Source organism: Silene latifolia, chromosome 1, assembly GCF_048544455.1.
Source record: "Silene latifolia isolate original U9 population chromosome 1, ASM4854445v1, whole genome shotgun sequence".
Lineage (NCBI taxonomy): Eukaryota > Viridiplantae > Streptophyta > Magnoliopsida > Caryophyllales > Caryophyllaceae > Silene > Silene latifolia.
In genome coordinates, this window is record NC_133526.1 from 186,724,347 (window position 1) to 186,751,500 (window position 27,154).

A 27,154-nucleotide genomic window follows, 5' to 3' on the forward strand; every position below is an offset into this window, starting at 1 on the left:
CGATCAATATGTTCCGGAGTAAGTTGTACGATAAATGAGATGCCGTCTATCTATCTTATTATTTTCAAATGTGAAATTATACCATTTCGACCTAGGTAGTATCAAAATGGACACGGACACGCGATACGGCATTCTATGAAATTTAGAACACGGGACACGTTATTTAAATTTAATAAAATATACTCCCTCCTATTCTGAATAACTGTCCCATTTGGACAATGGCACGAAAATTAAGGAATGAAGTTAAAATAATGAAAAGTATTGTATAAGGGTAAGAATATAGGAGTTAAATAATGAAAAATATTGAATATGATGGTTTAGGGGTGGTTGGGGTGGTAAATAAAGAAAAGAGAAGGGTAAGAAAGTCAAAAAATATGTCCAAATATGGCAAATGGGACAGTTATGTGAATAGACGGAAATGGCAAATGGGACAGTTATTCAGAATAGAAGGGAGTATATTTTATAGTTATAAACGTTCGACTTTATTTTTGTAAAAGTATTTGATATTAAATTTAAAAAGTGAAAGTAAAACTTGCCCTTGATTATAACTCATTTTCATTTGTCATCCAAACTCATCTTCTAATCGATTTCTTTCGACAACTCATTTCTCGAAAGAACATCATTCACCCTAAATGATGTTCCAAATACCATGGACACGCGTCGGACACGGCCCAAATACCATGGACAAACGTCGGACACGCGCCTAAATAAATGTAAAAAGTTAGACACGGCTTTATAGGTATCCGACACGTTTCGGCGTGTGTCTGACGAGTGTCGGTGTCGGATACGGGACGGCTGATTAAGAGAAGTGTCCGTGGTAGTTATATTTCGACTAACGTTCTATTAAAACAATCAATTTATGTCGTTTATATATAATAACAGTATAAATCTGTGTACAGCTAGTTGACTGCTATTTTCTGTTATACTTCCCCCGGTTTTTCAATATTATCGCTCAATACCGCTATTAAATAAATAAGAATAAGTCGAAATCATTAGTTTATCTCAAAATTTGGTGTAGATTTTAATCATCTCCTGACCAAAGTGGTCCTGTGAAGGATCCAGTACTCCTTAAGACCATCCCCAAGCAAAGGTCGCGCTAATTAGGTCACGACCCTGTTTTACTCTTAATCCCACTTTATTTATCTTGACCTACTTTCACCCTCCTCCCGTTGAAGGTCACGACCTGCGTCATCAATCCAATCATTTTTCACTTTCCAACCAATTACATCTCTCCACATTATATCACTTTTTCATATATATATTTTTTTATTAATTATTAATATTGTCAACCAATCACATATCGCCACATATAGGTCATGAGTTGGGTCAATTTGCTCTATCAAAGGTCACAAATTGACCACCAAAGGTCACAAATTGACCTCTTCTCTCCAAAGGTCACCATAATTTTTTTGTTAATTGATGATTAGTGTGACCAATCAAGGTCATGACCTAGCAATTGACCTTGCTTGGGGATGGTCTAAGACAAAACATCGACCAAGCCAGCCTGCATCTTACTTGTGCTTCCGCTCTACATTCATTCTCCCTCCGGACCACTTTTCGTCTTTTACTCGATCTAACTCTGTTTGTATCGCAAAATTCATATTATTTCAATGTGGTTGTTCACATTTCACTCTCTAGCTCCCTCAAAATTTCCTAATATTATTATCACCTTAAACAAGTCCAAATCCTCCCTCAAAAATAACCAACTTCGATTAAGTCGTCTGTAGTGTGCTCGAATTTTCCTCCCCTTATCGTCTCAATTGTTTTGTGGTTTAACCTCTGAACCAAATGTCCAACATTATTCTTCCTTTGTCACAGTTATTTATATACCTTTTATTAAATATACTCGAATTAATAAATAAAAGTAAATTAATGATCGGACGGAGGAATATTGACGAAGTAAGAGTCAATTCAAGGAAAGTGGTGTGTGATACAGTGTATGTATAACACAAGACAAAAACATAACTGCAGGAAACAGAAATACTACCAACCTACGTACATAAGATATAATAGAATATTTGTTGTTGGCAAATTGGCATGCAAACTTTGATATCATCGACTTACATTACATACTACTGTAATTGTTGTTGTTGCAACTTGTTTCTAAATTATACTTAATGAGTTTAAGCTAACTTAGCTAAGCAACAACAAGCATAATGATTGTCATTAGGTAATGTTATGGTACCAATAAGCCAATAATAATGTTAGTACTATGTACTACTCCTTTAACTACTCCTACTCTCCTACTACTACCCACTCCTACCCTAGTAAGTGTTAATAGTGTGTATTACATCTAGTACTAAATATCCGACCTAAGCTCGACATATCAATTGACCCGAAATGACACGACCGATCCAACTTGAAAGGGTATGCTGACCCGATATAACCCAAAACCGATATGATCCAACCTAGATCGACCCGATTGCCATTTGTAGTTGTCACACTAGATATATATCGATCATTATGTAAAAGATTTTTCAACTTTTCATGTCAATACTTTCTGATATATATAACGGATTGCTAATTTGGGTGACTGGTCAATGTTTGAACGAAACTATTGATATTTGATTGATTTTTGATGATATTGTAGGCTAATAAAGCTGATACGTCTTTTGACTTACATGCGTGATTAACAAAAAAAATAAAAAAACTCCAATAAACCAGGACATTAGAAACATCACCACATTGCATATATCAGCTTAGTTGGTAAAGTCACGAGAGTATGTACTCATTAAGTCATTACCTGGATTTGAATCCCGTTAGCATTAAAATCGCCCTTATAACTCCCTTACAAAAGCACCCCCACATTACACTATAAAATCACGATTTGCGACTGTTGCCATGATCGCGACCGCGATGTAATACCATGATTGTAATCTTTACCAATGATTATTATAGAAAATATAAACATATACCCTAGTGCATCACTTCACTCAATATGAGTTCTAATTGAATTGGCATGCTAATGCATGATCATAATAAAGTGGAGATATGGGTCAGTTATAAGAAAGTAAGTAATGTAGAAGTAATAATGATAGTATTTGATGTGATTAAGTAAGCGTAGTTAAGAAGGCGTTGGCCCATACGTACAATTCCGACAACAATATATAATTCTGTTTTCCAATTAAATCGTCCTATGTTCTATACTTGTAAACCATCCACAGAAATATTAGAAAAAAGGTTGTATAGCCACCTCATTTCTCTTGCTTTCTGCATATATGGCTCTTCATCCTTGTCAGACTGTGGAGCCTTCTATTATCTGCCCCCTTTTATTTGCATATACTTTAATTAATTATTGATACAACTACTTTTTCTTAATGATGGATTAAGTCTCCAAATCTCGAGATTGCAGATATCAGCTAGTTCGATTTTATATCACAAGTTACGGATATCAACTAGTAGTTTACCTATATTAGACTTGTGTTACTATTATTTCGATTTAGAGACTTCTCTATGTGATAACATGGGCAAAAGTTAGGAGTTACGAGAGATAATAATCGGTCACAACTATCAATATCATAAAGTCGTGTTAGTATTTTAACTTATGTCGTTTTTATAAAACATGAATACATACGATACTTGAATCGTATTGTTGCCAACGCTAAATAATTTAAAAATAAAACACTTGCGAATCTCCTTTTATCAATCAACCTAAACTTTATATAGTCAAATACTTCGTAACGCACTATAACTAATCCCACTAAATTTCCTTATACTGATCTGTAGTGGTGGATTTTGGAGCAAATAACGAGGCTGAGGTCTAAATTATTGACTTTGTGCGTAAATATTTACAGTAATATTTAACCGTTCAGCCAAGGATGATATACGATAATATCACACATAATTATGAAAAACCAGCAAAAATTACCCGACATAACTAAGTTTCTCCACCGACGATCTCCTAATCTTATCATATCTCAATATTATATACTCTGTATGTAATCATCTTTGTAGTAGTGGTGGATTTTGGAGCAAATAACAACGCTGGTGTTTAAATTATTGAATGTGCGTAAATATTTAATATTTAACCATTCAGCCAAGGGTATCAGTCTGTCAGACGATAATATCACCCACAATTATAAACAACCAGCAGAGACTACCCGACATAACTAAGTTCCTCCACTGCCGATCTCCTAATCTGATCTTATCATATCTCAATATTATACACACTGTATGTAGGTATTAAACGTCATACATCTCCCCAAACAACCACATGCACTTCTCTGGTTTGCCTCTACGACCTTACTTAAACCGGATCCGTTCTATGAACTAGTAATTCAATTCCCACAACACTTGCCTTGCCCTCCACTAGCTAATCCATCCAGAGTCCATACGTACACAAAATTGACAGTAATACGGCCAATTCCAACAAGTACCAGCTGTTATTGTATCTTTGTTTGTCCCCAAAGTATCTAGTGGACCCAACCCCTTAATATTCCCTAAAACACACACCTATTTCCCTTTATAAATACCCTTTACCCTTAACAAATCCCTCACTCAAACTTAACCCAAAAAAAATACATACAACAATCCCAACTCTACTAAAAAAATGGCAAATAAATCAAGCAACAAGCTAACAAAGTTACGTTCAGCCTTTAAGAAAATGAACTCCTTTGGCAAACCACGCCGCGACAACAACACCAGCAACGATAACAGCAACAACAACATTACCCCAGTGTCAGATATGACGGAGTTTCACACTGTGTACGTGGGAAAGTCTATGAGACCTTACCATGTTACTACACAAGTACTTGATCATCCAGTTATACAAGAACTTGTTGTAAGATCGGACGGTTGCGACGGGTCCACGATCACGGTTGTTGGATGTGAAGTTGTTTTGTTTGAGCATTTGTTATGGATGTTGCAACATTCTGACGTTAAATCTGAGCCCTTGGATGATTTAGTTTCCTTCTATGCTTATTGATTTTCTTTATTAATATAATTATTAATTAAAAATAATAATTTTATTATTAGTAGGTTGTATATTAAGCGATTAGATGGTTTTATTTTTTTAAGCCGAAGAAATTGTTATGATTAGATTTATTTCTAATTAGTTTGGATATATACGTAGCAACAAAGGGTTGTTACTTGTTACCATAGATTATTTGTATTGAAGAGTGATGATGATTGATTCAAGTGTGTTTTATTTAATGATTGATCATTAGGGTTTTAATCCTTATTTTCTTCGTCTTGATCGATATTTTATTTTATTATTGTTACGAGAATTTTAATTAAAAATAACATATGATCGTGATAGAATGAAAGTAGTAATAACACTGATAAAAATACAAACATCTCCCCTTGCGGGTGCAATTAGAGGTGTTAAACGGGTCAATTGGATCAGTTTTATTTCAGTTTATCTTTTTTGTCGATTTCAGTTCGGTTCAACTCAAGTTGGATTTAGTTTTCACTTTTAATCGGTTGTAGGTATTTTGGGTTGGTTCAGGTTCGTGTTGGGTCAATATCAGAGCAGATGAGATTCGAGTCGGGTTAGTATTAGAGCAGGTGAGATTCGAGTCGGGTCATAATCAGATCGGATGTCTAGAGATTAGGTCGTTATTCTAAATATTGGATATAATACGAATAATTTGTTTTTTAAAAAGTAATAAATAATGTATTTTTGTATAACTACGATATAATATTAATTCATTGACATCAAAAGGGTGACACTCATGTACATAAAGATACCCTAGATGTGACGCCTATGTACATTCGGGTCATTTCGGGTTTCAATGTTGGGTTTCTGTCATCAGTGTACGGGTTGAAATCGGTTCAGATATATATCGGTTCGGATTAAAACAATTCAGGTTGAAACAGTTCAAGTTCATTCGATCTTGGGTCTATTTCGGATATTACAAATTCAGTTCGATTTCGAATCAATTCAGGTCGATTCAGGTTTCGGGGTGAAATTCAGTTATACCTTTCGGGTGTACAGTCAGGTGTCGATTCAGGTATCGGGTTCGGTATACTTTTGTCAGGTCTAGGTGCAATGACTATGCACTAATGTAAGACCGTCTTACATATCAATAATAACAAATTTGATTGTCAACAATATCGGCAGCTCAATTGGTCCGTCTACACCGAAAACAAACTATGGAGTAAAAAATTAAATAAATGTTTTAATTCTATGATATGCAGTTTAATAATTGCTCAACAAATTGAGGTTTAATTAGTTGAAACACAAGCGTCACGCAATTGTCAAAAGCAGTCTTAGGTACGTAATTCTTCTTTTAATTAGAGGTGGGAGCCATGCTGAGCAAAGACAATGAACATGTTGTTCATCATACATTTAGGGTCGCCTTAAGTTTAAAACCGTCTACTCTTTTTATATTGCCTATTTTAATATAGTTAAACGGTATTAACTATTAAGTTTTAATATCATTATAATGTCATGTGGTATGGTAATACACCAACATTATCTGTTGATGGATAACGTTATCTTATTTTCCTTTTTAAATAGATTATTTTGATGAACATCGACTTTGGTAAATATCATTAATTGTGTAACACTGTAATTATGTGGGGTTACATAACTTACATACATCCAAGCATAGTCAAAGAGTCAATATTTGATGGAACTTACAAGAATACAACATGCAAGAGGCAAGAAAACAAGATACGATAGATACGTAATATAGAGTACATACACCGCTAATATTCCACCACTCACCTCTTCGACAAAGACTAAGGGCATTAGTAATAGATAAACCTCTTTTAAGGTTCATCTCTAGGGATGGCAGTCTCACCCTTACCCTGTGGATATCCATCCACCCGAAATTAAATGGGTGGGATATGGATGACGAATGTTTTTCGAATTTAGGATAGGATATGGATATGGGTGCATTTAGGGTGGGATATGGATTATCCTCTCTCACCCGCTTAACCACCCTGTGGATATCCGAAATTAATATTTATAATTAATTTTTTATTAAGTTAATAATTATTTAGGTCATTAATGATTTCCCTTCAAAAGTATATTTTTTTTATCAGAAATTTTACTTAGTTTTAATATCATACTGTTATTTAGGAAAAGTAAAACTTGTGTTTATGTGATATTGCTATTTTCACTAATCAAAGTAACTTAAATTTTGTTAGTTTAATCAATAATATAATTCGTTGGTGGTTTCTTTGCAAAGACACTTTGTTGTTTGATATATACCGGGTTGCTATTTGCTAACACATATTGTTACTTGAATTATGTATGCCTTTTAATTTTATCGCCACAATTTTTTTACGATATTTTATCTTTAAAGTTTATAAGCTGTGAAAATATCCAACGGGTACCCGCTCCACCCGCTTCACCCGGTGGATATGGATATGGATGGATGAAAAAATATTAAATGGATGAGGGTGGGATATGGATGACCATAAATTAAATGGATATGGATATGGATATGGCTCCACCCCATTCATATCCCACCCATTGCCATTCCTATTCATCTCATGCCAAATCATTCACAATACAAACCTTTTTAATAATAAATCTCTTCATAACAATAAACCAAAAATGTAAGGGTTCATATTATGAGCCCACAAACAAAGAAAATACATACTCCCTCCGTCCCGATCATTTGTTGTCCTTTGGTTTTGGCACAAAGACCAAGGAAAGGGGAGTGAGCCAATTACTAAATGACAAGTGGAATAAATTGAGTGTGAATGATCAAATTGCTTATCAAATTCATTCTTAAAATAGAAAGGACAACAAATGACTGAGACACCCCAAAATGGAAAAGGACAACAAATGACCGGGACAGAGGGAGTACATAACAATAAACTATTACACATAAGGACCCACTTACTATCAACAAACCTGGATACAATATTGTAACCATTCTCATGGATGGAGCTTCTTAACTTTATCCAACAATAGGGAGGTTTAGAGGTTTGTCGACAAACCTCTAAAATAATGGACAAACCTCTCTATAAACCCCTTATTATTAATGCCCTAACAAATACAGAGTATACTAGAATTAATAGTGGTCCATTATCATTCATCATTTTATTTAAATTTATTCTTATCTAATTATTAGTTGTCTACCCCTAACATTTTTATATATTATATACCAACATTTTTTTTTATTAAATTTGAGAGGTTTGATTTTAAAAGACCGTTTAAAATCTTATGTAATAGAAAAAAATTATATTTGTAGTAGCTGGTACTCTAATATGGATTTTTAAAGCAAATTAGATTCTAAAGAGTTTAGGGGTTTGGTTATGAAAGTGGTTTGAACTTACTACTAGTTTTAAACCCGTGCAAAATTGCACGAGTATGTATTTAGGCCAGTATTAATGTTTTTGGATGTATATTTGTTTTTGCATTTTTATTGTACTTATCTAGTTGGTCTAAATCTACGATCTACATAATCTATCATGACGATACTAACGTTGCCTATCATTTGTACTTGTAGAAGTAGAAATTACTCGGTAGCCTATCATTGTCATCTTCCGAATTCGGAATGCGAGACTGATAGTAAAATTGTCAGAATTTTTGCTCCAAGTACATAAATCATCGGTGATGAACGACTTTCTATACAGATCTGAGAGGATTATTTTTTCTAAAAAGAACTTTAAAGTTTTTCGACTGTTAACTTATCGTGTTGTTATTATTAAAAAAATATTTATTACAACAATTGCGAATTATTTATTATAAAAATTTTATTAAAAAAATTTTAATCACTTGTAAATTAAATTAAAATTTATTTGTTTTTTTACACTTAAAAAAAATTTAAAATTTGCTTTAAATTCTAGTTGAAGACTAAATTAACTCGGTTGCTTATCATTGTCACCTACCATTTTCGGTGTGCGTGGCTGATAGTTAAGTTGCCGAGTTTTATATTCCAAATAAATACTCCGTCATAATTGATTTTTTTTAAATAAAATTTTTGGTACCATGTACTTTTAAAAAATTATGTTGGGATGTTATTGCTGCATGGTACAATAATATTAACCAAAATACATGAATATTTTATACTCCAAGTAAATACTCCGTCAAGATTTATTTTTTTAACAAAAATTATTGTACCATGTAGTTTTAAAAAATTATGTATGTAATTCATTTGCGTTTTATGTTCGATCCCGTATATAAATATAATTCCTTCTTAAAATTATGTAATTTTATTATTATGTAATTTTGTTTTAAAAATTATGTAATTCAATTTCATTTTACTCGCATTTGTAATTCAATCTGCGTATATGTTATTAATTTTATTTACACGGAATGTATAAAATTATTTCATAATATTAATTCATAGAATTTTTTCATAATATTATTTCATAGAATTTGTGTAAGACGAAATTTATCGCATAAAGACGGAAATCTGAAGAAATAAATACATTGCACACTCACAGGTCCCACCATAACATGAATTTCCAAAAAAAAAAACTGCATTAATGACGTGGCGCGCTGAGGATTGAGTATTGTCTTTTGTATTAATATAGATAAGATTAGACGGTTCTGATTTCTATGAGCAATTATATGATTAGTTTGATAGGAGCCTTTTCTTAAGACAAAATTAATAACAAACTTATTATGTCCTTTGGGATAGTATGCTACTTGAATGAAATTCTTTTAGGTTTTTTAACGGTGTTAAATGAGTTGCAAGATCAGTATAATATAGAGGGGTTAATAGGGATACTCGCTGTCTCTAACAGTTGAAAGTTTCAAAGTTTTTAATTAATAATTTTTTTGAATTTTAACTGATTTTAATTAAACTCAGGTCATTTATCCTACCTCTTATGGCATTATTATAGATGAAGATAGTTGACATCTACTTGCTCACTAGTTTGATCTAAACTCATAATACTCTGTATCTTTTATTCAAGAGACTTACAATGTGTGACGGATTATTATGACAAAATGTAAGTATGTAGCAATTGTCAAATTCGTTCATTGACCATTGTTAATGGTTATCTAAAATTAAAACAATCGCTAATAATGACCAGTCTTATCTTTATATTTATATATTTTAGAACGTATACGGCCAATATATTACATCATTACATCGAGGTAGCGACAATGATAGAAGTATGTAGTTATCATTACTATATTAGGGTAAGAAACAAATTAGTTATGGTGCAAAAATGTCATTATAATGTGGTTGATAATAACCAAACAAACAAATAAGAAGATAAGACATAGGTGATGAAATGGTGATAATATTAGTATCACAATCATAAATGTCATATATTTTGTGATTGTCATACGATAAGAAAGACGTACCAAACATTGTGATACATAGTAGTACATGAATTTATATTTACTAATTAATTAATTAATTGGTAGACAAGAAGTAAGCATATTATGTAGGGTTTACCAAACAAAGAAGCAAGCTGGGAAGCATATCCAACAGCCAAACCGTTACTATCAAACACTATTCCATGCATTACGTTCATTCCAAAAACTACCTACACATTCCAGCCTGTCAAATAGCAACTACTATTTTAATTCCTTCTTGCTTTTTTTTTTTTTTTTTTTTTTTTTTGACAGCAATTCCTTCTTGCTTAAGACAGTCATACCGGTCTTAAGATTAAAACTGGTCAAATAACATCCAACTTGTATAGATGAGATAATTAAGTTTTCATTGTTAATTTCTAAACATTTTGTTTTTGTCTTATCTGTTTTATTTGACCAGTTTTAAGTTTAAACGGATATTACTAAATGTCTTAAACAAAAACTTTTGTATAATGTTGGGACTAAAAATTGCATTTTTATCAGGGACACGTGTCAAGCAGCGGATGGAGGAAATAATTGGGCTGGGATTGATTACATGGCAAATAGAAGTCCGTTGGGCCATAACAAAGAAACACACTATTAATGATATAGTGGTTGGCAGTCAAAGGGGGAGAAGAGGTCAAACCATTGACTCCTAAAAAAGTGATAACAACTCCTAGACGCCAGGAGGCTGTTTCTAAAAACCCGGCAGAAGCTAACCCCAGAGGAGGCGACTATAAAAAGGAAGGAAGCTCAATCAGAAAGGAACAACGCAGAAGAGCACAAATAACAGCTACAAAACCTTACCGTCTACCACTCGAAAAATCTCTGTGGTTATTATTCGTTGGAGCTTCTCCCATTGTATTCCCTTACTTGCAAATTTATTCCGATCATAGTGCAAATCTTGGTGGGACTCAGATTTCCCCCGCGGTTGTTCCCACAACGGGTTTTCCGCGTCACCAAAATTCCCTCGTGTTGATTTTTCTTTACCGTCTTCCATTTTGCTTTTTTGCACCATAATTTGTTATTTCATTCGCAACCACAGACGATCACTTTGACCCACTTAACATAAAACGACTAACCGGTAAAATTTTACCAAAACAATTTGGCGCCCACCGTGGGGCCTCAGTGATCAATCTCTCATAAAATCGAAATTAAGCAATCCGTCTGTCATCATGTCTGGAGCCAGCGCAAGTTCGTCCAGCACCCAGGGGGTGTCCTCCCAATCTTCTGGGGGAAGATCTCTTCCAGCAAGCGCGGAATCACTCTCCGCATCGTCGCCGGACCACCGGATGGCCTCGGTCACAACGATCTCCGAAGGCCATGCCACCACCTTTCAAGCCCCCAAGTGCCCAAGCGTCGCAAGAAGACCGGTGTTACGAGATCCAAGCAGGAGAGCACCCAGCAGACCGGATCCAGCGATCGCATCCGGAGGAATCCACCAGGAGACCGCATCAGGAGGAGTCCCGAAGAAGTCAGGAGCCTCATCACCAGACCCGATGCGAGTGGTGTTGGAAGAAATGGATACCCTGCACCGAGCCATCGAAAGCCTGAGGAGGGACAACTAAGACCTCAGGAATCAGATTGCAACAGTAACTAGGACCTCGTCACCCGCGCTGCCTCCACCTTCCGAGGCCCCAGTTTCAGTCACCAACGCGGGCCCCAGACAGATCCCATCAGAGCTGATCACTAGACTGGATCTTGAAGGAGTACCACCCAGAGGAGCCATCGAGCCCAGTGGATTAGGGTTCCTGTCTTTTGATCGACCAATCGGCTTGCAGCCAACCCCAGGTAGTGCTCTGTCTAATAGTCAGCCGGGAACTAACTCGCAACTTTTTGCAGGAACACCCCTCCAGCAGGTGGCAGGATGGAATCCAGGACCCAGCATCGGCATGAGGAACCCAGCAAGCGGACATTTCTCAGGAGGAACCTGGGTGGGAGGAACCTCTCCTCAACAAGCACCAGAGTGGCAACCAGGAACCATCATCCACGCAACACCTCTGGCAAGTCAGCCAGGCAGTCAATTCCCAGGAGGAGCCTGGTTGGGAGGTACATCTGTTGGCTCTTTTCCGCCTGTCTCTAACCCTCTCGCAAGAACAGGCAGCCTGCTGGAACAGCAATACCAGGAGTTGAGGGACCTGATGTACATGATTCCTGGTGTAGCGAGACCCTTGGAGAAGGTAACACGAGATAGCTACGCAGATTCCCCTTTCGTGGATGACATAGCCCTTGTCGGTGTCCCAAAAGGATGCGTGCCGCCAGCCATGACGCTTTACGACGGAACCACGGATCCTCTTGATCGACCATATCAACCACTACAAGCAAAAGATGATGGTGATCACCGCGACAGGCTCCTTGAAAGAAGCCTGTATGTGTAAAGGGTTTGGATCCACTCTGTCCGGAGCAGCCTTGCAATGGTTCGTCAGCCTGCCAAACAGGAGCATAACCTGCTTCGCCGACTTAGTCAATGCCTTCCACCAGCAGTTTGCCAGCAGCCGCAGACCAGAAAAACAAACCCGGCGACATGACGGATAGTGCAGGGACCTGAGGAGGCCACCAGAGATTTTCTGAACAGGTTCAACAGGGAGAAGGTGGCAATCCCTCGGTGCGACATAGCCACAGCCATAGAAGCATTCCGCCAGGGGCTCCGCCAGGAGTCAGACTTGTATAAAGATTTGACCAAGTACCCATGCACTACCTTCGAGGAGGTGCAGACAAAGGCAATTGCAGTCATGCGGCTGGAAGAAGACACAGGGCCCAGGAGGGCAGCTTATGGTACATATTCTACATCCAGAAAGGCACATGTGGAGAAGCAGAATGAAAGAGCCAAACCCTACAGCAAACCTGTGAATAAAGTATCGGAGGGCCCAGGAGGAAAGAACAACTCAGAGCCATCTCCGAAAGTAAGTGAGTATAAATTCTCAACCAATCTTGCAGGTGTGCTCAAGGCCCTAAAGGAGATCCGAGGAGTCAGATGGCCCAGGAAGCGGACTGACGAGCGTCCTAACGACAAGAGAGACTCCAGTAAAAGGTGCGAATATCATGATGACATCGGCCATGACACCGACGAATGCTACACCTTGAGAAAGGAAGTCAAATTCCAAAGACGATCGAGGAAACCTGGACCACCTATTGCCGGAGGAGGTCGCACCAAAGTTCATTCCACTAACCGGGTTCCGCCTACTCCTCCACTGTGTGCACTAGAATTGTAAATGTTATTACGAGGAGGCTCGGAATTGTGCGGCCCGACCTATTCGAGAGCCAAAAGACACGCCACACAAACCAAAGGAGATAAGCGAGTTTTCTGCAGAGTCGGCCCCGCCAGACCTCCCTGCATCACCTTTGATGAAACAGACGCACAAAATGCTCGAGAACAACACCACGACGCTCCGATCATCACCCTCCCCATAGGAAAGCTGCGAGGTACGGAAGATCCTGGTGGACACAGGAAGCTCCGTCAACCTGATTATCTTTGGAAACATCGAAGGTCATGGGGTTCAACGAGAAGGACTTGGCAACAAAAGAGGTACCTCTAGTCGGTTTTAGTGGCGAAACGAAGCACTCTCTGGGAGAAATCGTCATCCCGACCTATGCCAAAGGAGTCAACAAGCAGGTAAGATACTTGGTTATTGATGGGCCCTCTACTTACAATGTGATTCTTGGCAGGCCCTGGATCCACGAAATGAAGGCGGTACCTTCAACTTACCACCAATGCCTGAAATTCCCAACGCCTTGGGGAGTGCAAGAGATACGTGGGGATCAGGAGGAAGCCAAGAATTGCTACAAGATAGCCCTAAAACCAACAGCCAGACCGCCAGCATAGCAATTACAGAGCCAGAGCATCCAGGAAGAATACGTCGAGCCACCTCAGGCAGAGCTAGACGAGATCAGCCTGGATGAGCTGCAACCAGAACGAACCATACTCATCGGGTCAGAATGCACAGGTAAAGTCCGTCAGGAACTTGTTCAATTATTGAAAGCTAACATGGATTGCTTTGCTTGGTCCCACAATGACATGGTAGGTATAGATCCAAGTATCATAACACACAAGCTGAGTGTGGACCCAAGATGTAAGCCTATCCAGCAGAAGAGGAGGAAGATTGCTCCAGAGAGGAACCAGGTCATAAACCGGGAGGTAGACAACCTGCTCATTCTTTGGAAAAATCGGGAAGTAAAGTACCGGAATGGTTGTCTAATGTGGTGGTAGTTCCGAAAAAGAATGGCAAGTGGAGGGTTTGTGTCGATTTTACGGACCTAAATAAAGCTTGCCCTAAAGACCCGTTCCCGCTGCCGCACATAGACGCTATGGTGGATGCCACAGCAGGCCATGAAATGCTCACATTCCTGGATGCTTGGAGTGGCTACAACCAGATCAAGATGCACCCAGATGATCAAGAGAAAACGGCATTCAGATCAGAGCGAGGTATCTATTGCTATAACGTGATGCCCTTTGGCCTAAAGAATGCAGGTTCCACCTACCAACGGCTGGTGAACACTATGTTCAAAGAACAAATAGGCCGCACCATGGAGGTATACATCGACGACATGGTGGTGAAATCAAAGCAAGCTACCCAAAGACGTTGAACATCCGGGCCGACACTTTCAAAGACCCGAGAAAATATGAAATGAAGTCAATCCCTCGAAGTGCACTTTCGGAGTCTCCAGTGGGAAGTTCCTGGGATATATGGTCACCCAGAGGGGGATAGAAGCCAGCACTAATCAAATCAAGGCCATACTCCAGCTGGAGTCACCTCAAAAGCCAAAGGACGTGCAGCGCCTGACGGGGCGAGTAGCTGCCCTGAACAGGTTCATAGTAAGGTCCTCAGACAGGTGCAGGTTATTTTATGACATCCTAAGGAAGAGCCAGAAGTTCGAGTGGACGGAGGAACATGAGGCAAAGACTCAACGAGCCGAAAAGATATCCGAGCACTCCACCACTACTATCAAAGCCGAACACGGAGAGCCCTTGTCTTTGTACCTCTCGCAGAACGCAGTGGGTCGGTGCGAGACTAGTCCGAGAGCAAGAAGGAATACAAAGATCCAAAGATACTATGTCGTAAGTCCCCGCTACTGCAGAAACCAGGTACACCTCACTCGAAAAACTTGTACTTGCGCGGTCACGACCTCCTATAAGTTGCGACCTTATTTTGAATCCCATACTATCTCTGTGGTAACTAACTACCCTCTTAAGACTATAATGAGGAAACCGAGTTATCGGGAAGAATGGCCAAGTGGTCCATACACCGAGTGGCTACGATCCGAAATTCGAACCTCGGACAAAGAATCAAGTCCCGTGCTCGCGGACTTCGTCTCCGACTTTTCCCCCTCCCTCCAGATGCAGGCTGAGAAGGAAATCCTCACTCTGGAGGAGGATAAAGGAGAGCAGATGTGGGAGCTGAATGTAGATGGAGCCTCAAATATGAAGGGAGCAGGAGTTGGTCTGGTCCTTAAGTCACCCCAAGGGGACTCTTTGGTCCAGCGATTCGGTGCGAATTCAAAGCTACCAATAACGAGGCAGAATATGAGGCCTTGATCTTGGGTCTGCAGCTGGCTCTGGACCTAAAAATCAGGCACCTCCAGGTATACAGCGACTCCCAACTCATCGTGAACCATGTAAATAACTCTTATGCAGCTAGGGACCCCACTATGATGGCCTACCTGGAAATAGCGCAAGCGTTGAAACTCAGATTCCCCCCGCGGTTGTTCCCACAACGGGTTTTCCGCGTTACCAAAATTCCCTCGTGTTGATTTTTCTTTACCGTCTTCCATTTTGCTTTTTTGCACCATAATTTGTTATTTCATTCGCAACCACAGACGATCACTTTGACCCACTTAACATAAAACGACTAACCGGTAAAATTTTACCAAAACATATAAAATTTAATAATGATGATGATAATATATGATAATAGAGGAGTGTATATATATAATCAGCTATTCTCCCTTGCGACGGGTCGAATCCTTGCAACGGGTATTTTATAATCAGCTATAATATAAGTTGTGCAAATTGTGTGCTATGAAGTCATGCATGAATTATGAATGTATGTGTGTGGTGGTCTCCTGGCCAACAATAACAAAATACTTCCTCCATTCAACTCCACTCTACCTATTTCTATTTTTTATACTATTCACAAATGCACATTCAATCTCGATTTTCTCTCAATACATAAGTGAAAATATATTCATGTGGGATCTTGTTTGATTCGTCTTTACGAGTACATTAAAAATATATAGCTTTTATAATTTTTGCAAATACGTAACTAACGATATTGACCGCGTAAAATACGTGTTGGCAAACGTGAAAAAGCAAAGTGGTAGAGTGGAGTTGAATGGAGGAAGTATAAGGTTGTGCAAATTGTATACCATGAAATCATGTATTATATGAATAATTGAATAAGTGTGGTGGTCTCCTACCGATAGTAATATGGTCAAGGTTGGTTGGTGTGGCGGGTGTGCGGTCTCATCTTATCGTCTATCGACGGTTAATAATGTCGGTTTTTACCTTTGTTAATAGAAGTTAAAAAAGGAAAAAAAAAGTTGAGGGCATTTATCTGCCATTTAGAGTATTGATCGTTTCCATTTTGTTTCGGAAAGATTCTTGGGTACACCGGGTGTATCACGTCATCGTACACCCTAACCAATAAGTTCATTAGAATTACCCAAACTTTCCATAAATAATGAAGCAAAATCTATGTGGAATATGATTAAAGGTTTATCATTGGTTAGGGTGTACGATAATCTTGTACACCTGGTGTACCCAAGATTTTTTCTTTGTTTCGATTCATTTTTTTCCATTTTGTTTCGATCCATTTTTTTCCCATTTTCTCTAATAAAGTAATATTTAATTATTATTCATTCTCAAGCTCATCAAATAATCGGCCGTTAGATCATCCTCAAAAATAATTTGCTTTTTTTATTTTAGTGATTGTAATTTGTACCGATGTTAGTGATACATCTAATCTGTCATGAACTCATGATACATGATCGGACTGAAAACAATGTGCTATATATGGTCTAACGGTGGCCCATAGAACTATTGTGAATTTCTTTCAGTTGTATTGGAGGAAAGATTATTGACACTTGGAGGCTCTGAGATATACCTATTCGTCTCCATTACTCCCTCCATACCACACCAATAGTAATATTGAGAATCTTTGCACTATTTATGGTCGTAGGAAATCTTCGATATTATTCTTAATCTATAAGACAAAATATAGTCATGTGAGATCTTGTTTGATTTATCGTCATGAGTGCTATAAGAATATCAAATTTTTATATTTTTTAATAATGTGTAACTAAAGATATTTACGTTGCAAAACGTCTCTCGACAAATGTGAAAAAGTCCAATGTTACCATTGGTGTGGTATGGAGGGAGTATTAGTTTTCCTATTTTAGTTTACAGCCCCTCTTACATATTACGGTTACAAGTTTGTAACCTCTTACAACCATCTTCCGCTTGTCCCTTTATCTCACATCACAACCTTGTGACGGATTTTGTTCGTCACAAATGAGAGTTTGTGTTTATTTAGGGGGTCTCGGTTAGTTGTTTTGCCTTTTTATTTTAGAAATGCTTTGATGGACAATTGGATTTTCCACACTTAATTTGGTCCACTTGTCCTCTAATAATTAGCCTTACTTCCCCTCTTTCTTTTGTCTTTGTGCCAAAACTAAAGTTAAAAAAATGACAGGGACAGAGAGAATGAGGGATTATGAGCTAATTTGTGGATTTTATATTGGTCATTTATAGAATTTTACTCTGAGGAAAAAGGAGAGCTAGCTAGAAAAGAGAAGGTTGACAACAGTTTTACTTTATCGTAGTTTGGAGAATATTTGTTTTTTCTCTTTGTGCACGAAAGGGGGGTTTGGCCCCAAAACAAAAGCAATTAAAAAGATACTCCCTTCATTCAACAATTATCACCCCATTTCAATATAATACCTCTCACATATAATGGAGAAATGGGGTGATAATTGTTGAATGGAGGGAGTACTAAACGAGGCGTGGAGACTCCCGAGAAACCTTTTCATCTTCCAGGGCCGTCTTTGGGCTTGTGCGGCCCGTGCAACCGCACAGGGCCCCAAAATTTTGGGCTTAAATTTGCTAAAAGTCAGCCCAAGCATCATAGTAAAAAAAGGATGGAAATATCAACCACAAAACATTAAGCGAGAATTCCCATAGCTCTTCCAACTTCCCCTTTTAATTCTTTTCTGTATATAAATCTTTCCTAAAATCTTCTACCTTCCCTAAAATCATTAATTATTTCCAAAATTTCTCATTTTCAGAAATCTTCATTAAACTCAAATTGATAATAACTCTAACGACAGTCTTTCAAGTGACTTTGTCATCTTGTGCATATAGGAAGAGATTTATATTCATGTTAATCTACTGTTGGAATTCAAAGTAATTTTCTCCTCAGCAAACTTCTAACAAATGTTCTTTTATCCATTTTAAGCTCTTATTATAATTTGATTTTTATGGATAAATTTCGCCAATTTCAGATTTTTAGTATATTGCTTTGTTCAGTTGTATATGTATAGTAGACTAGTAGTTGATAGATGTAAATTTATAGGTTTATCGCTGTATCAACTAATTTGTATGTTTTTCTTTCTTTTTTGCCGAAATAAAAATCAAATTTAAAGTCTCATTTACGGTTCCATAATCAAATTAGGTGGTTTCTTAACGCCTTGAAGTTGCTACGATTTTATTTTGTTGACTTCATTGTTATTTGATTTTTTTAAATGGGTAGAGTTATTGGATGTCTTTAAAATCAGAAAAAATGATACAAGCTATGAAAAACTGTGTAATAACTGATACTCCCTTCATACCATACCAATGGTAACATGGACCCACTTTTCTCCTCACAAAAAGTGGGTCCATGTTACCATTGGTGTGGTATGGAGGGAGTATATAAAAAGATATATGATGGAATATATTTTTTAAAATATTATGAGGGCCCATGTTCGAAATTGGCACAGGGCCACCTTAATCCCCGAGACGGCCCTGTCATCTTCACAAAGGATATAGCGAAAAGTTGTCGGCGAATAGGGAAGAGTAAGATCGATCTAGTTCAATACTTCGAGCCCAAGTTATTATGATTGTCGAATTGTGTATATTATATGGCCTACTTTTTTGAGTTAAATAGAGCTGGAGTGAACTGAATTTAACTGAAGTGGATTGAATAAAGCTGAATTAATTGAAGTGAGCTGAGATTAAAATAGTTGAAATCAGCTGAGCTGAACTAAACTAAAGTGAGTTAAATAAAAACTAAAATTAAACTAAAAAAAACAAGGCCTTCTTAGACTCATTTCTCAATTATCGACCGATTCGACTCTACTAGTTATACACTTGAGTATTGTATGTCAAAATGCCTTGGGTAGAATGGAGTGGTGTGTTACTATTCAAAGCTTAGTTGGGATGACTCCGGAGTTGGCTGAAGCGTTGACGGTGTTGGAAGGTATCAAGGAAGCTAGGAACTCGGGATTTGCCAAGATAGAGGTCGAGAGCGATTGTCGTGGAGTCATTGCTGACTTGAAGGCGAGAAGAAGCGGAAGGAGCGAGCTTGCTTTAATTTATGATGAAATTCTTTCACTTTGTAATTGTTTTGATGTTGTTTCCTTTTCTTTTATTAGTAGGAACTTTAATACGGTTGCGGACGGGTTGGCTCATGTTGTGCCATGGACTGTTGGTAGACGTAGTTGGGTTTCTGATTTTCCGAATTGGATTTTGTGTAAGGCGAATGAGGATTTAATGAATATGAATGGGTTTAACCACTTTGGGTTTTCAAAAAAAAAAAAATGAAAAAAGAAATCCCAAATGGGCCCAAATATCTGTTAGCCCAAAATTTGTTGTATAAGGGACTGATTTGAATGGGCTATTCTAACATGCCCACTCCAACTATAGCCCACGTAACTACATAACATAAGTACGTAACTGTGTCCATTGAAATATTGAATCTTTGTAACTCATAGGCTCATAGCCATAGACCTATAGCTTTGTACACTTCAGTATTTATAAAATATAATTAAAACGCTACCCAAAAATGACAAATAAACGCAACCTAGACAAAGTCACGTAGGATCCAAAAAGTCACCTAGATTAAAATTTAATGTGACGTGGCATATTTTTAAAGTGACATGGCAAATTAATGTGACATGGATTATCAATTTATTATTACATGACAATTTAAATCATTTATCTATAAATTAATTTAATTCACTTATATCTATAATATTAAAGGATATTATCATTATTCTTAAATTAATTTTATATATTAAAAATATTATCTTCCAAAATTTATATAACCCTTACAAATTTACATCAAATTTCATAATTTATAATTAATATTGACATTTTAATTGAAATTTTTGTAATAAAACATGTTAATAAATTTCATAATTTATAATTAAAATTAAAATTTTTGTAATAAAACATGTTAAGGAATTAATTAAACCTCTTTATATTACTAAACACTCACCATTATTAACATTTTCCTATTTAATTCATTGTTTTTAAAATTTTTGTAATAAAACTTGTTAATAAATTAATTAAACCTCTTCATATTACTGAACACCAACCATTATTAACATTTTCCTATTTATTTATTTTTAATTAAACATGGTAATAAATTGATTAGAACTCTTTATAATACTTAACACATACCAAATTAATTAAAAAAATTTCCTATTTAATTAATTTTTGTAATATAATATGTTAATAATTTTATTAAAACTCCTTATATTACTCAACACCCATAATTTTCAATAACATTTTGTCCTATTTAATTCGTCTCTTGTGGTCCTCGGCAATATTATCTAATTTAACAATACCACAAAATAAATTAAAAGTTAAATTAAAATATGGGAATTTATGCTTGTGTAATGACTATAAAACCTATAATAGTTTCTATTCACTTTATTTATTTAAAATATGCCCATTTGTCATGAGTTTCTAAGTTGTGGATTGTATTTTATGGTTTAATTTTTTTTTTTGATTATATTGAGTATTATTGTCGAGTATTATTGTTGTTGTTGTTGTTGTTGTTGTTGTTGCTGATGTGTCCAATAAAGTATATTTTAATTTGTTATGTTGTTGATTTTATAAATCGTTTGCTTTATATTTGAATTCATGTTTTCCAGTTGGTTTAATTTAAGTGACTTACATAGTTACATGTGACAATGTTTTGATTCGTTTGTCAAGTTTTTACCAGGTTGATGTTTTATCTTTTGGTCAATGTATTTTTTATATAATTTTAAAGCACCATGAAATGTATTTGAATGCAGATAAGGCAAACCATCACGTGGGTAATCTGAAGAGAGAAGAAATACAAAAGGCACTAAACTGAGGTAAAATTAAAGGTAAAAAAACGTAAGGTAGAAACTCATAAGTAATGGATGATTGTTGATCTCAAAATAGAAGTCTTATAATATTTCTTTTAATTTGTTATTAAACGTATATTGTGGTGTAATTTTACTATTATACTTTCCCGATCAACATATTTGAATTTGTATTTTTGTATTCACGAGTATAGTCATCTATAACATATATTTTTTTTTCATTTTATATGAACTATTATTGACACGGCTGTCGCAGCCCTATCAAAAATAAACCAACCGACTCTAACTAATATAGCAGAGGTAAGTCGGGTATCGTATCCACATGGAGGCTATTGTATCTACTTGTTATTCTAGTTCGTCACGGTAACAAATTGGGGTGTTTTAATTTGTTTTCTAAACTATTGAACTGAAAATAAAGCAGAGAGAGAAAACAATAAAAATAGCAAAATGAAGTAAAGATGTAATCAAATGGAGAGAGGAATGACAGGATGTCGGTTCACCATGATATCACACAATTCCGCTAAAGGTAAGGTCAGTCGGTCTGATGTGAGAAGGGTAAAGAAAATGTCTTTCCGGTCCGCTATCCGCCCTAAAATACTACTAACTTAGCTTCCGCCCTCATTAGAGTAGTCTATTGTTCATAATAGGTCTGTTCATTCCAATCTTCCGATCTAGGTCTGAATTTAACCAGATTAATTAGTTTAAAAGCGTGCACTCAACTAAACGATTACAATTAAATTGCTATGAATCAATTCTCACATGTAAACCAACTAATCTAATTATAACATCATTGCTTTACTATTATGGCTCCCCTAATCCTAGCACTAAAAGATTAGCTACTCATGACGATAATAAAACCAATAACGATTGATGAAATAATAGAAGACATGATATAAAGATTAATAAGAAGAAATTGCATAAACTAATAACAATACTATTAAAACAGAAATTAAAGACAATGATAAAGTATGCAAAGGAGAGTTAAATTAAAAATAGAGAGTAAAGAGAGATTACAAAAGTTTAGATCCGGAAATAGAGAGCAAAGTAACGTCGAACCAGAGAAAGTGAAATCTGAATGATTAGCAGTAAAAGTGTGTGATTAAGAGATAACCTAAACCTAATGACGTCTTTCCTTTATATGGGAAAGATATTTATTGAACACGTACTTAATAAAATAAATAAGTTCACGTGATAAAATCTCGCGTTCAGATAGAAAAGTGGTCGATCGAGCAACTTGATTCTCCTCGATCGAACACTTCCTCAGCCAAACCTCTCGATCGAGTACAAAGACTACTCGATCGAGGACCTCCATTATAGCACCTCTCGATCGAGAACAGCAAACCCTTTGATCGAGGTCTTCTCTTCACCCTAGGCACTCGATCGAACAGTTAGGCCAGCAAAAGCCTTCGATCGAGTGAATCACCACTGAATCAGCTCCTTGTTTGTTGATTTAACTTCCGAGACTACTCCACGCTTCCCGAGGCAGTAGTATCCTTGCTCCAAATATTCCGTCTCCGTAAATGCAAGCCAAAAGGGACAGAAAAGGAATGATTCCGCCTTCTTTGGTACATTCCTGCAATAAAAGCCGAACAAACCAAAGTAGAGTATTCGGGGGACATTTGTAGCATAATACTACGAAAATTATATAGAAATACGTGTAGTAAAGGCTCAAAAAGACTGTATAAAATGCACGTATCAATTATTAAGGCGTGTAATAAAACGAAGCGAAAGTGAACCTTCAGGTAAATATTAAATAGTATGATTTCTAAATTCTACTTCGTATGTTTTTAAGTTTATGTGTTTTTTTTTTCAAAATAGGAATAATATATAAAACTTACTCTCTTAATTTCCTAAAAAAAAAATACTCTCATAATTAATGATAAATAAATAAGTACAAATAATTGAATAAAAAATCTTTAAAATTTCACAATTTACTTTTTGAACCATCATGACAGTAATTAATCATTTCAATTATGTCATTTCCTCTTCCAATTTAAGTTTTCTCCAACTCCTACCTTTTGATTGTTTTTCTATAAAATTTACTTTACTTTTTTAAGTGGTTTATGCTTTTTTAACCAGTATAAGATGATCGTTGATCTCAAAATGGAGATTTTATAATATTTCTTTAAATTTATTACTAAATGTATATTGTTGTGTAATTTTACTATTATGCTTTCCCGATCAACCTATTTGAATTTGTAGTTTTGTATTCATGAGTATAATCATCACCAACATATATTTTTCTTTCTCATTTCATATGAACTATTATCAAGGCATGTACTAAAAGGAAGCGAAATTAAGTGAACCTTCAGATAAATATTAAATAGTATGGTTTCTAAATTCTAATCCGTATATTTTTAAGTTTATGTGTTTTTTTTTCAAAACCGGAATAGATTATTTTATAGACTTTAATACTATTTTTATTTTTATATAGGATCGTGGACATAAGTATAACAAGAGATGGATCAAATTCTTGAAATAGTAATAAGGAACTTAAAAAAATTTATGAACCTTTTGGAATTCGGATTTAGGGAATATAGTTTTTTAGATTATTGAGCAATTGAAATGAAAATTTAATTCGTAATACATATATGAAGTAGATACCGACCATACCGTTGAATCGTATCTAATATTTTTCTATCGATATAATAAATATTTTTTGAATGTAAATAATATTTGAAGCATGCACGTGGTGATAAGACTTCAAAGATATTTCTATGGGAGGGTTGATGGAGAGGTCTGGAAATAATTTGGAGATGACTATACTAAGGTATTGAGTTTACAACCTTATAAGGCGTCATTGAAGATTTTTCCATACGGAATTTATTATATACGGATGGTTTCAACTTTTAATATTTGAAAACTAACTTTATTATATTGCGGAGTAAAACACACATATATATAATGATTCATCTTTGTCATTGCTCTGTTGTCAAGTCTCAAATTTTTTTTTTTTTGGGAAAGGTTAAGTATATTAATCATCAAAAGGGCAAAAAAATCATGCAGTTTTTACAAATTTGCTTATATGGATGTACAAAAGAAAAGAAAACTGAGAAACATATCTCTCTAAATCTTGTGAAACCAAGCTCTATTCCTATTCAGAAGAGTACTAGCATTAATCTTCAGGCATATAGCTTTCACATCTGCAAGAATTTGCTTGATAACCATCCTAGGACTTCTCACAGACTGTTCCATCCAAGCCTCATTTCGAACTCTCCATATCCAATAAATCAAGGCAACATGACACGCACCTGTATACTTCCTTTGCAGTTTAGTAACCCGTCCAGTTGAGTACCAAGCCACTAAATCAGGAAAATTGAGAGAAATCTGCAGATGCTGCTGTAAAAGACTCAAACAGGCTTTAGCATAGTTACACTCATACAACAAATGAGAATGACTCTCATTATGAAACTGGCAAATAGGGCACAAAACATCAGTCAGAATGTGCAATCTAAAAAGCCTATCTCTAGTAGGCAATCTCTGGTGCATAAATTCCTAACAGATGAAGGAGCATTTTGGATGATTGAGAGAGTTCCAGCAGATAAATCTCCAGTCCACCTTAGGATGAGTGTCTCTCAACCAATCATAACCTGCACTCACAGAGTACTCAACATCTTTGTTCAACCATTTCTGACCATTATAGGCTTGCTTAAAAGTGCTCATAGTGTGGGAGATCTTTTTCCATGACCAACTGCAGTCAGCAAGGGCCATGTAATCAGTCCAATCAATATTCTTCATATAGACATGGTAATATTAGGGACTTTTTTGAACTCAGAAATACCATCCACAGAAAATTTCTACAAATGGCATTTATCCTATTCATGAGTCCGCTAGAAAGCAGAAACAAAGAAGCCCAATAAGAATGAAGTGTAGTAAGAACTGAGTTGACCAGGACCACCCTTCTTGCATAAGATAAGTGCCTAGTCCCCCAACCCCTTATCCTTGCCCTTATTATGTCAGTCAGCTTCTCCTCCTCAGCCTTAGTTAATTTCTTAAAGGAGATCGGAACTTCCAAATATTTAAAAGGTAATGAACCCCTATGAAAACCAGAGATCTGAAGAATAGACTTCATAGTTTCATCATTAACTCCATTAAAGTAAATCTCTGACTTAGTCCTATTCATACTCAAACCAGAAGATGCTGAGAAAGTTGAGAAGGCCCTAAAAGTCCACATTATAGATGCAGTATCCCTTTTGCAGAAAAGTAAAAGATCATCTGCAAATAGAAGGTGATTCAATATAATGTGACCACACATAGGATGAAACCTATAGTCATCTTGTTAAGCTACAACCCCCAAAATCCTAGACAGATATTTCATGCACAAAGTAAACAGCAGAGGAGAAAGAGGGTCCCCTTGCCTAAGACCTCTTTTTCCTTGAAAGAAACCAAAGTGATTACCATTAACTGCAAGAGAATAGGTGGGACTAGTGACACACTACATTATCAAATCAATAAATTTTTGGGGAAACTTCAAGGCATGAAGCATTTGATGCAAGAATTTCCATTCAACTGAATCATACGCTTTTTTTAAATCCATCTGGATCAGACATCTAGGTGAAGCAACTTTCTTGTTATACATCCTGACCAAGTCTTGGCAAATGAGAACATTTTCCACAATGTTCCTCCCTTTGATGAACCTCCCTTGATTAGGGCTCACAACTTCAGGAAGAACCTTACTCATTCTTTTGCAAATAACCTTAGCCAAAACCTTATACACAGTGTTGCAGTAGGCAATAGGGCGAAATTCTAAAACACTGGTAGGATTAGTGCACTTAGGAATGAGTGTGAGGGTAGTAGTGTTTAGCTCCTTAAGTAAATTACCTGACTGAAAACAATCCTGAATAGCTTTAGTGATGTCAGCCCCAACTATATCCCAAGAGTCCTTAAAGAACTGACTAGAAAATCCATCTGGACCAGGGGATTTAGTGGAAGGAATATAGAACAAGCACTTCTTGACCTCATCAGGAGTGATAGCAGCTAACAAAATCTGAGAATGCTCCCCAGTAATCAAAGGACCCTTCCTAGCAGTAGGAACATGAACATCATGTGTAGGAAGTGAGGTGCCCAAAAGAGTCTTGTAGTACTCCAGGAAAGCACCTTCAATGCCATTACAGGTACTATGCAGCATCCTGTGGACATGGGCCACGGGGGCGCTTGGGAACAAGCGTTTGCATTTGTGGAGTCGCCACCAATTTATTGTGGAAAATTGGAAACCGTTCGAATACCTCGTGCCATGTCAAGACACAAAGTAGTGACATGAACACCAAGAACTCGTTACCCTTAGCATTCTATGTCTAGAATGACTCTCGTGGATGCCAATGAACACGGATGTTCACAGAGATCTGGAGTAAGGGGTGAGGGTACGTATTAGGAAGCTCTTTTGATCGAACACCTAATCCTGCCCGCCTCGATAGCGGCCTCTACTAATGATTAGGGAAGATCATCTATACTTGATATATTGTCGATTATATGCATGCAATGCAACATCCAAGTTTTAATCCTAACATGTGAAGATTAGACTAAGTCGGTTAACACATAATTAGCAAACAATTTGGTCGAAATAGGAATTTAAATTCAATTGCATGTGAAGGCATACAAATGATACAATAAAAG

The 27,154-nt window shown here is 36.4% G+C and overlaps 1 protein-coding gene across 1 annotated transcript; it reads left to right on the forward strand.

Moving 5' to 3' along the window:
• Positions 1–14,894: 14,894 nt before the first annotated feature.
• On the forward strand, positions 14,895–15,743 carry LOC141588934 (uncharacterized). Its single transcript, XM_074410249.1, has one exon. It carries the CDS (start codon positions 14,895–14,897, stop codon positions 15,741–15,743), a length of 849 nt encoding a protein of 282 aa, XP_074266350.1.
• Positions 15,744–27,154: the final 11,411 nt, after the last annotated feature.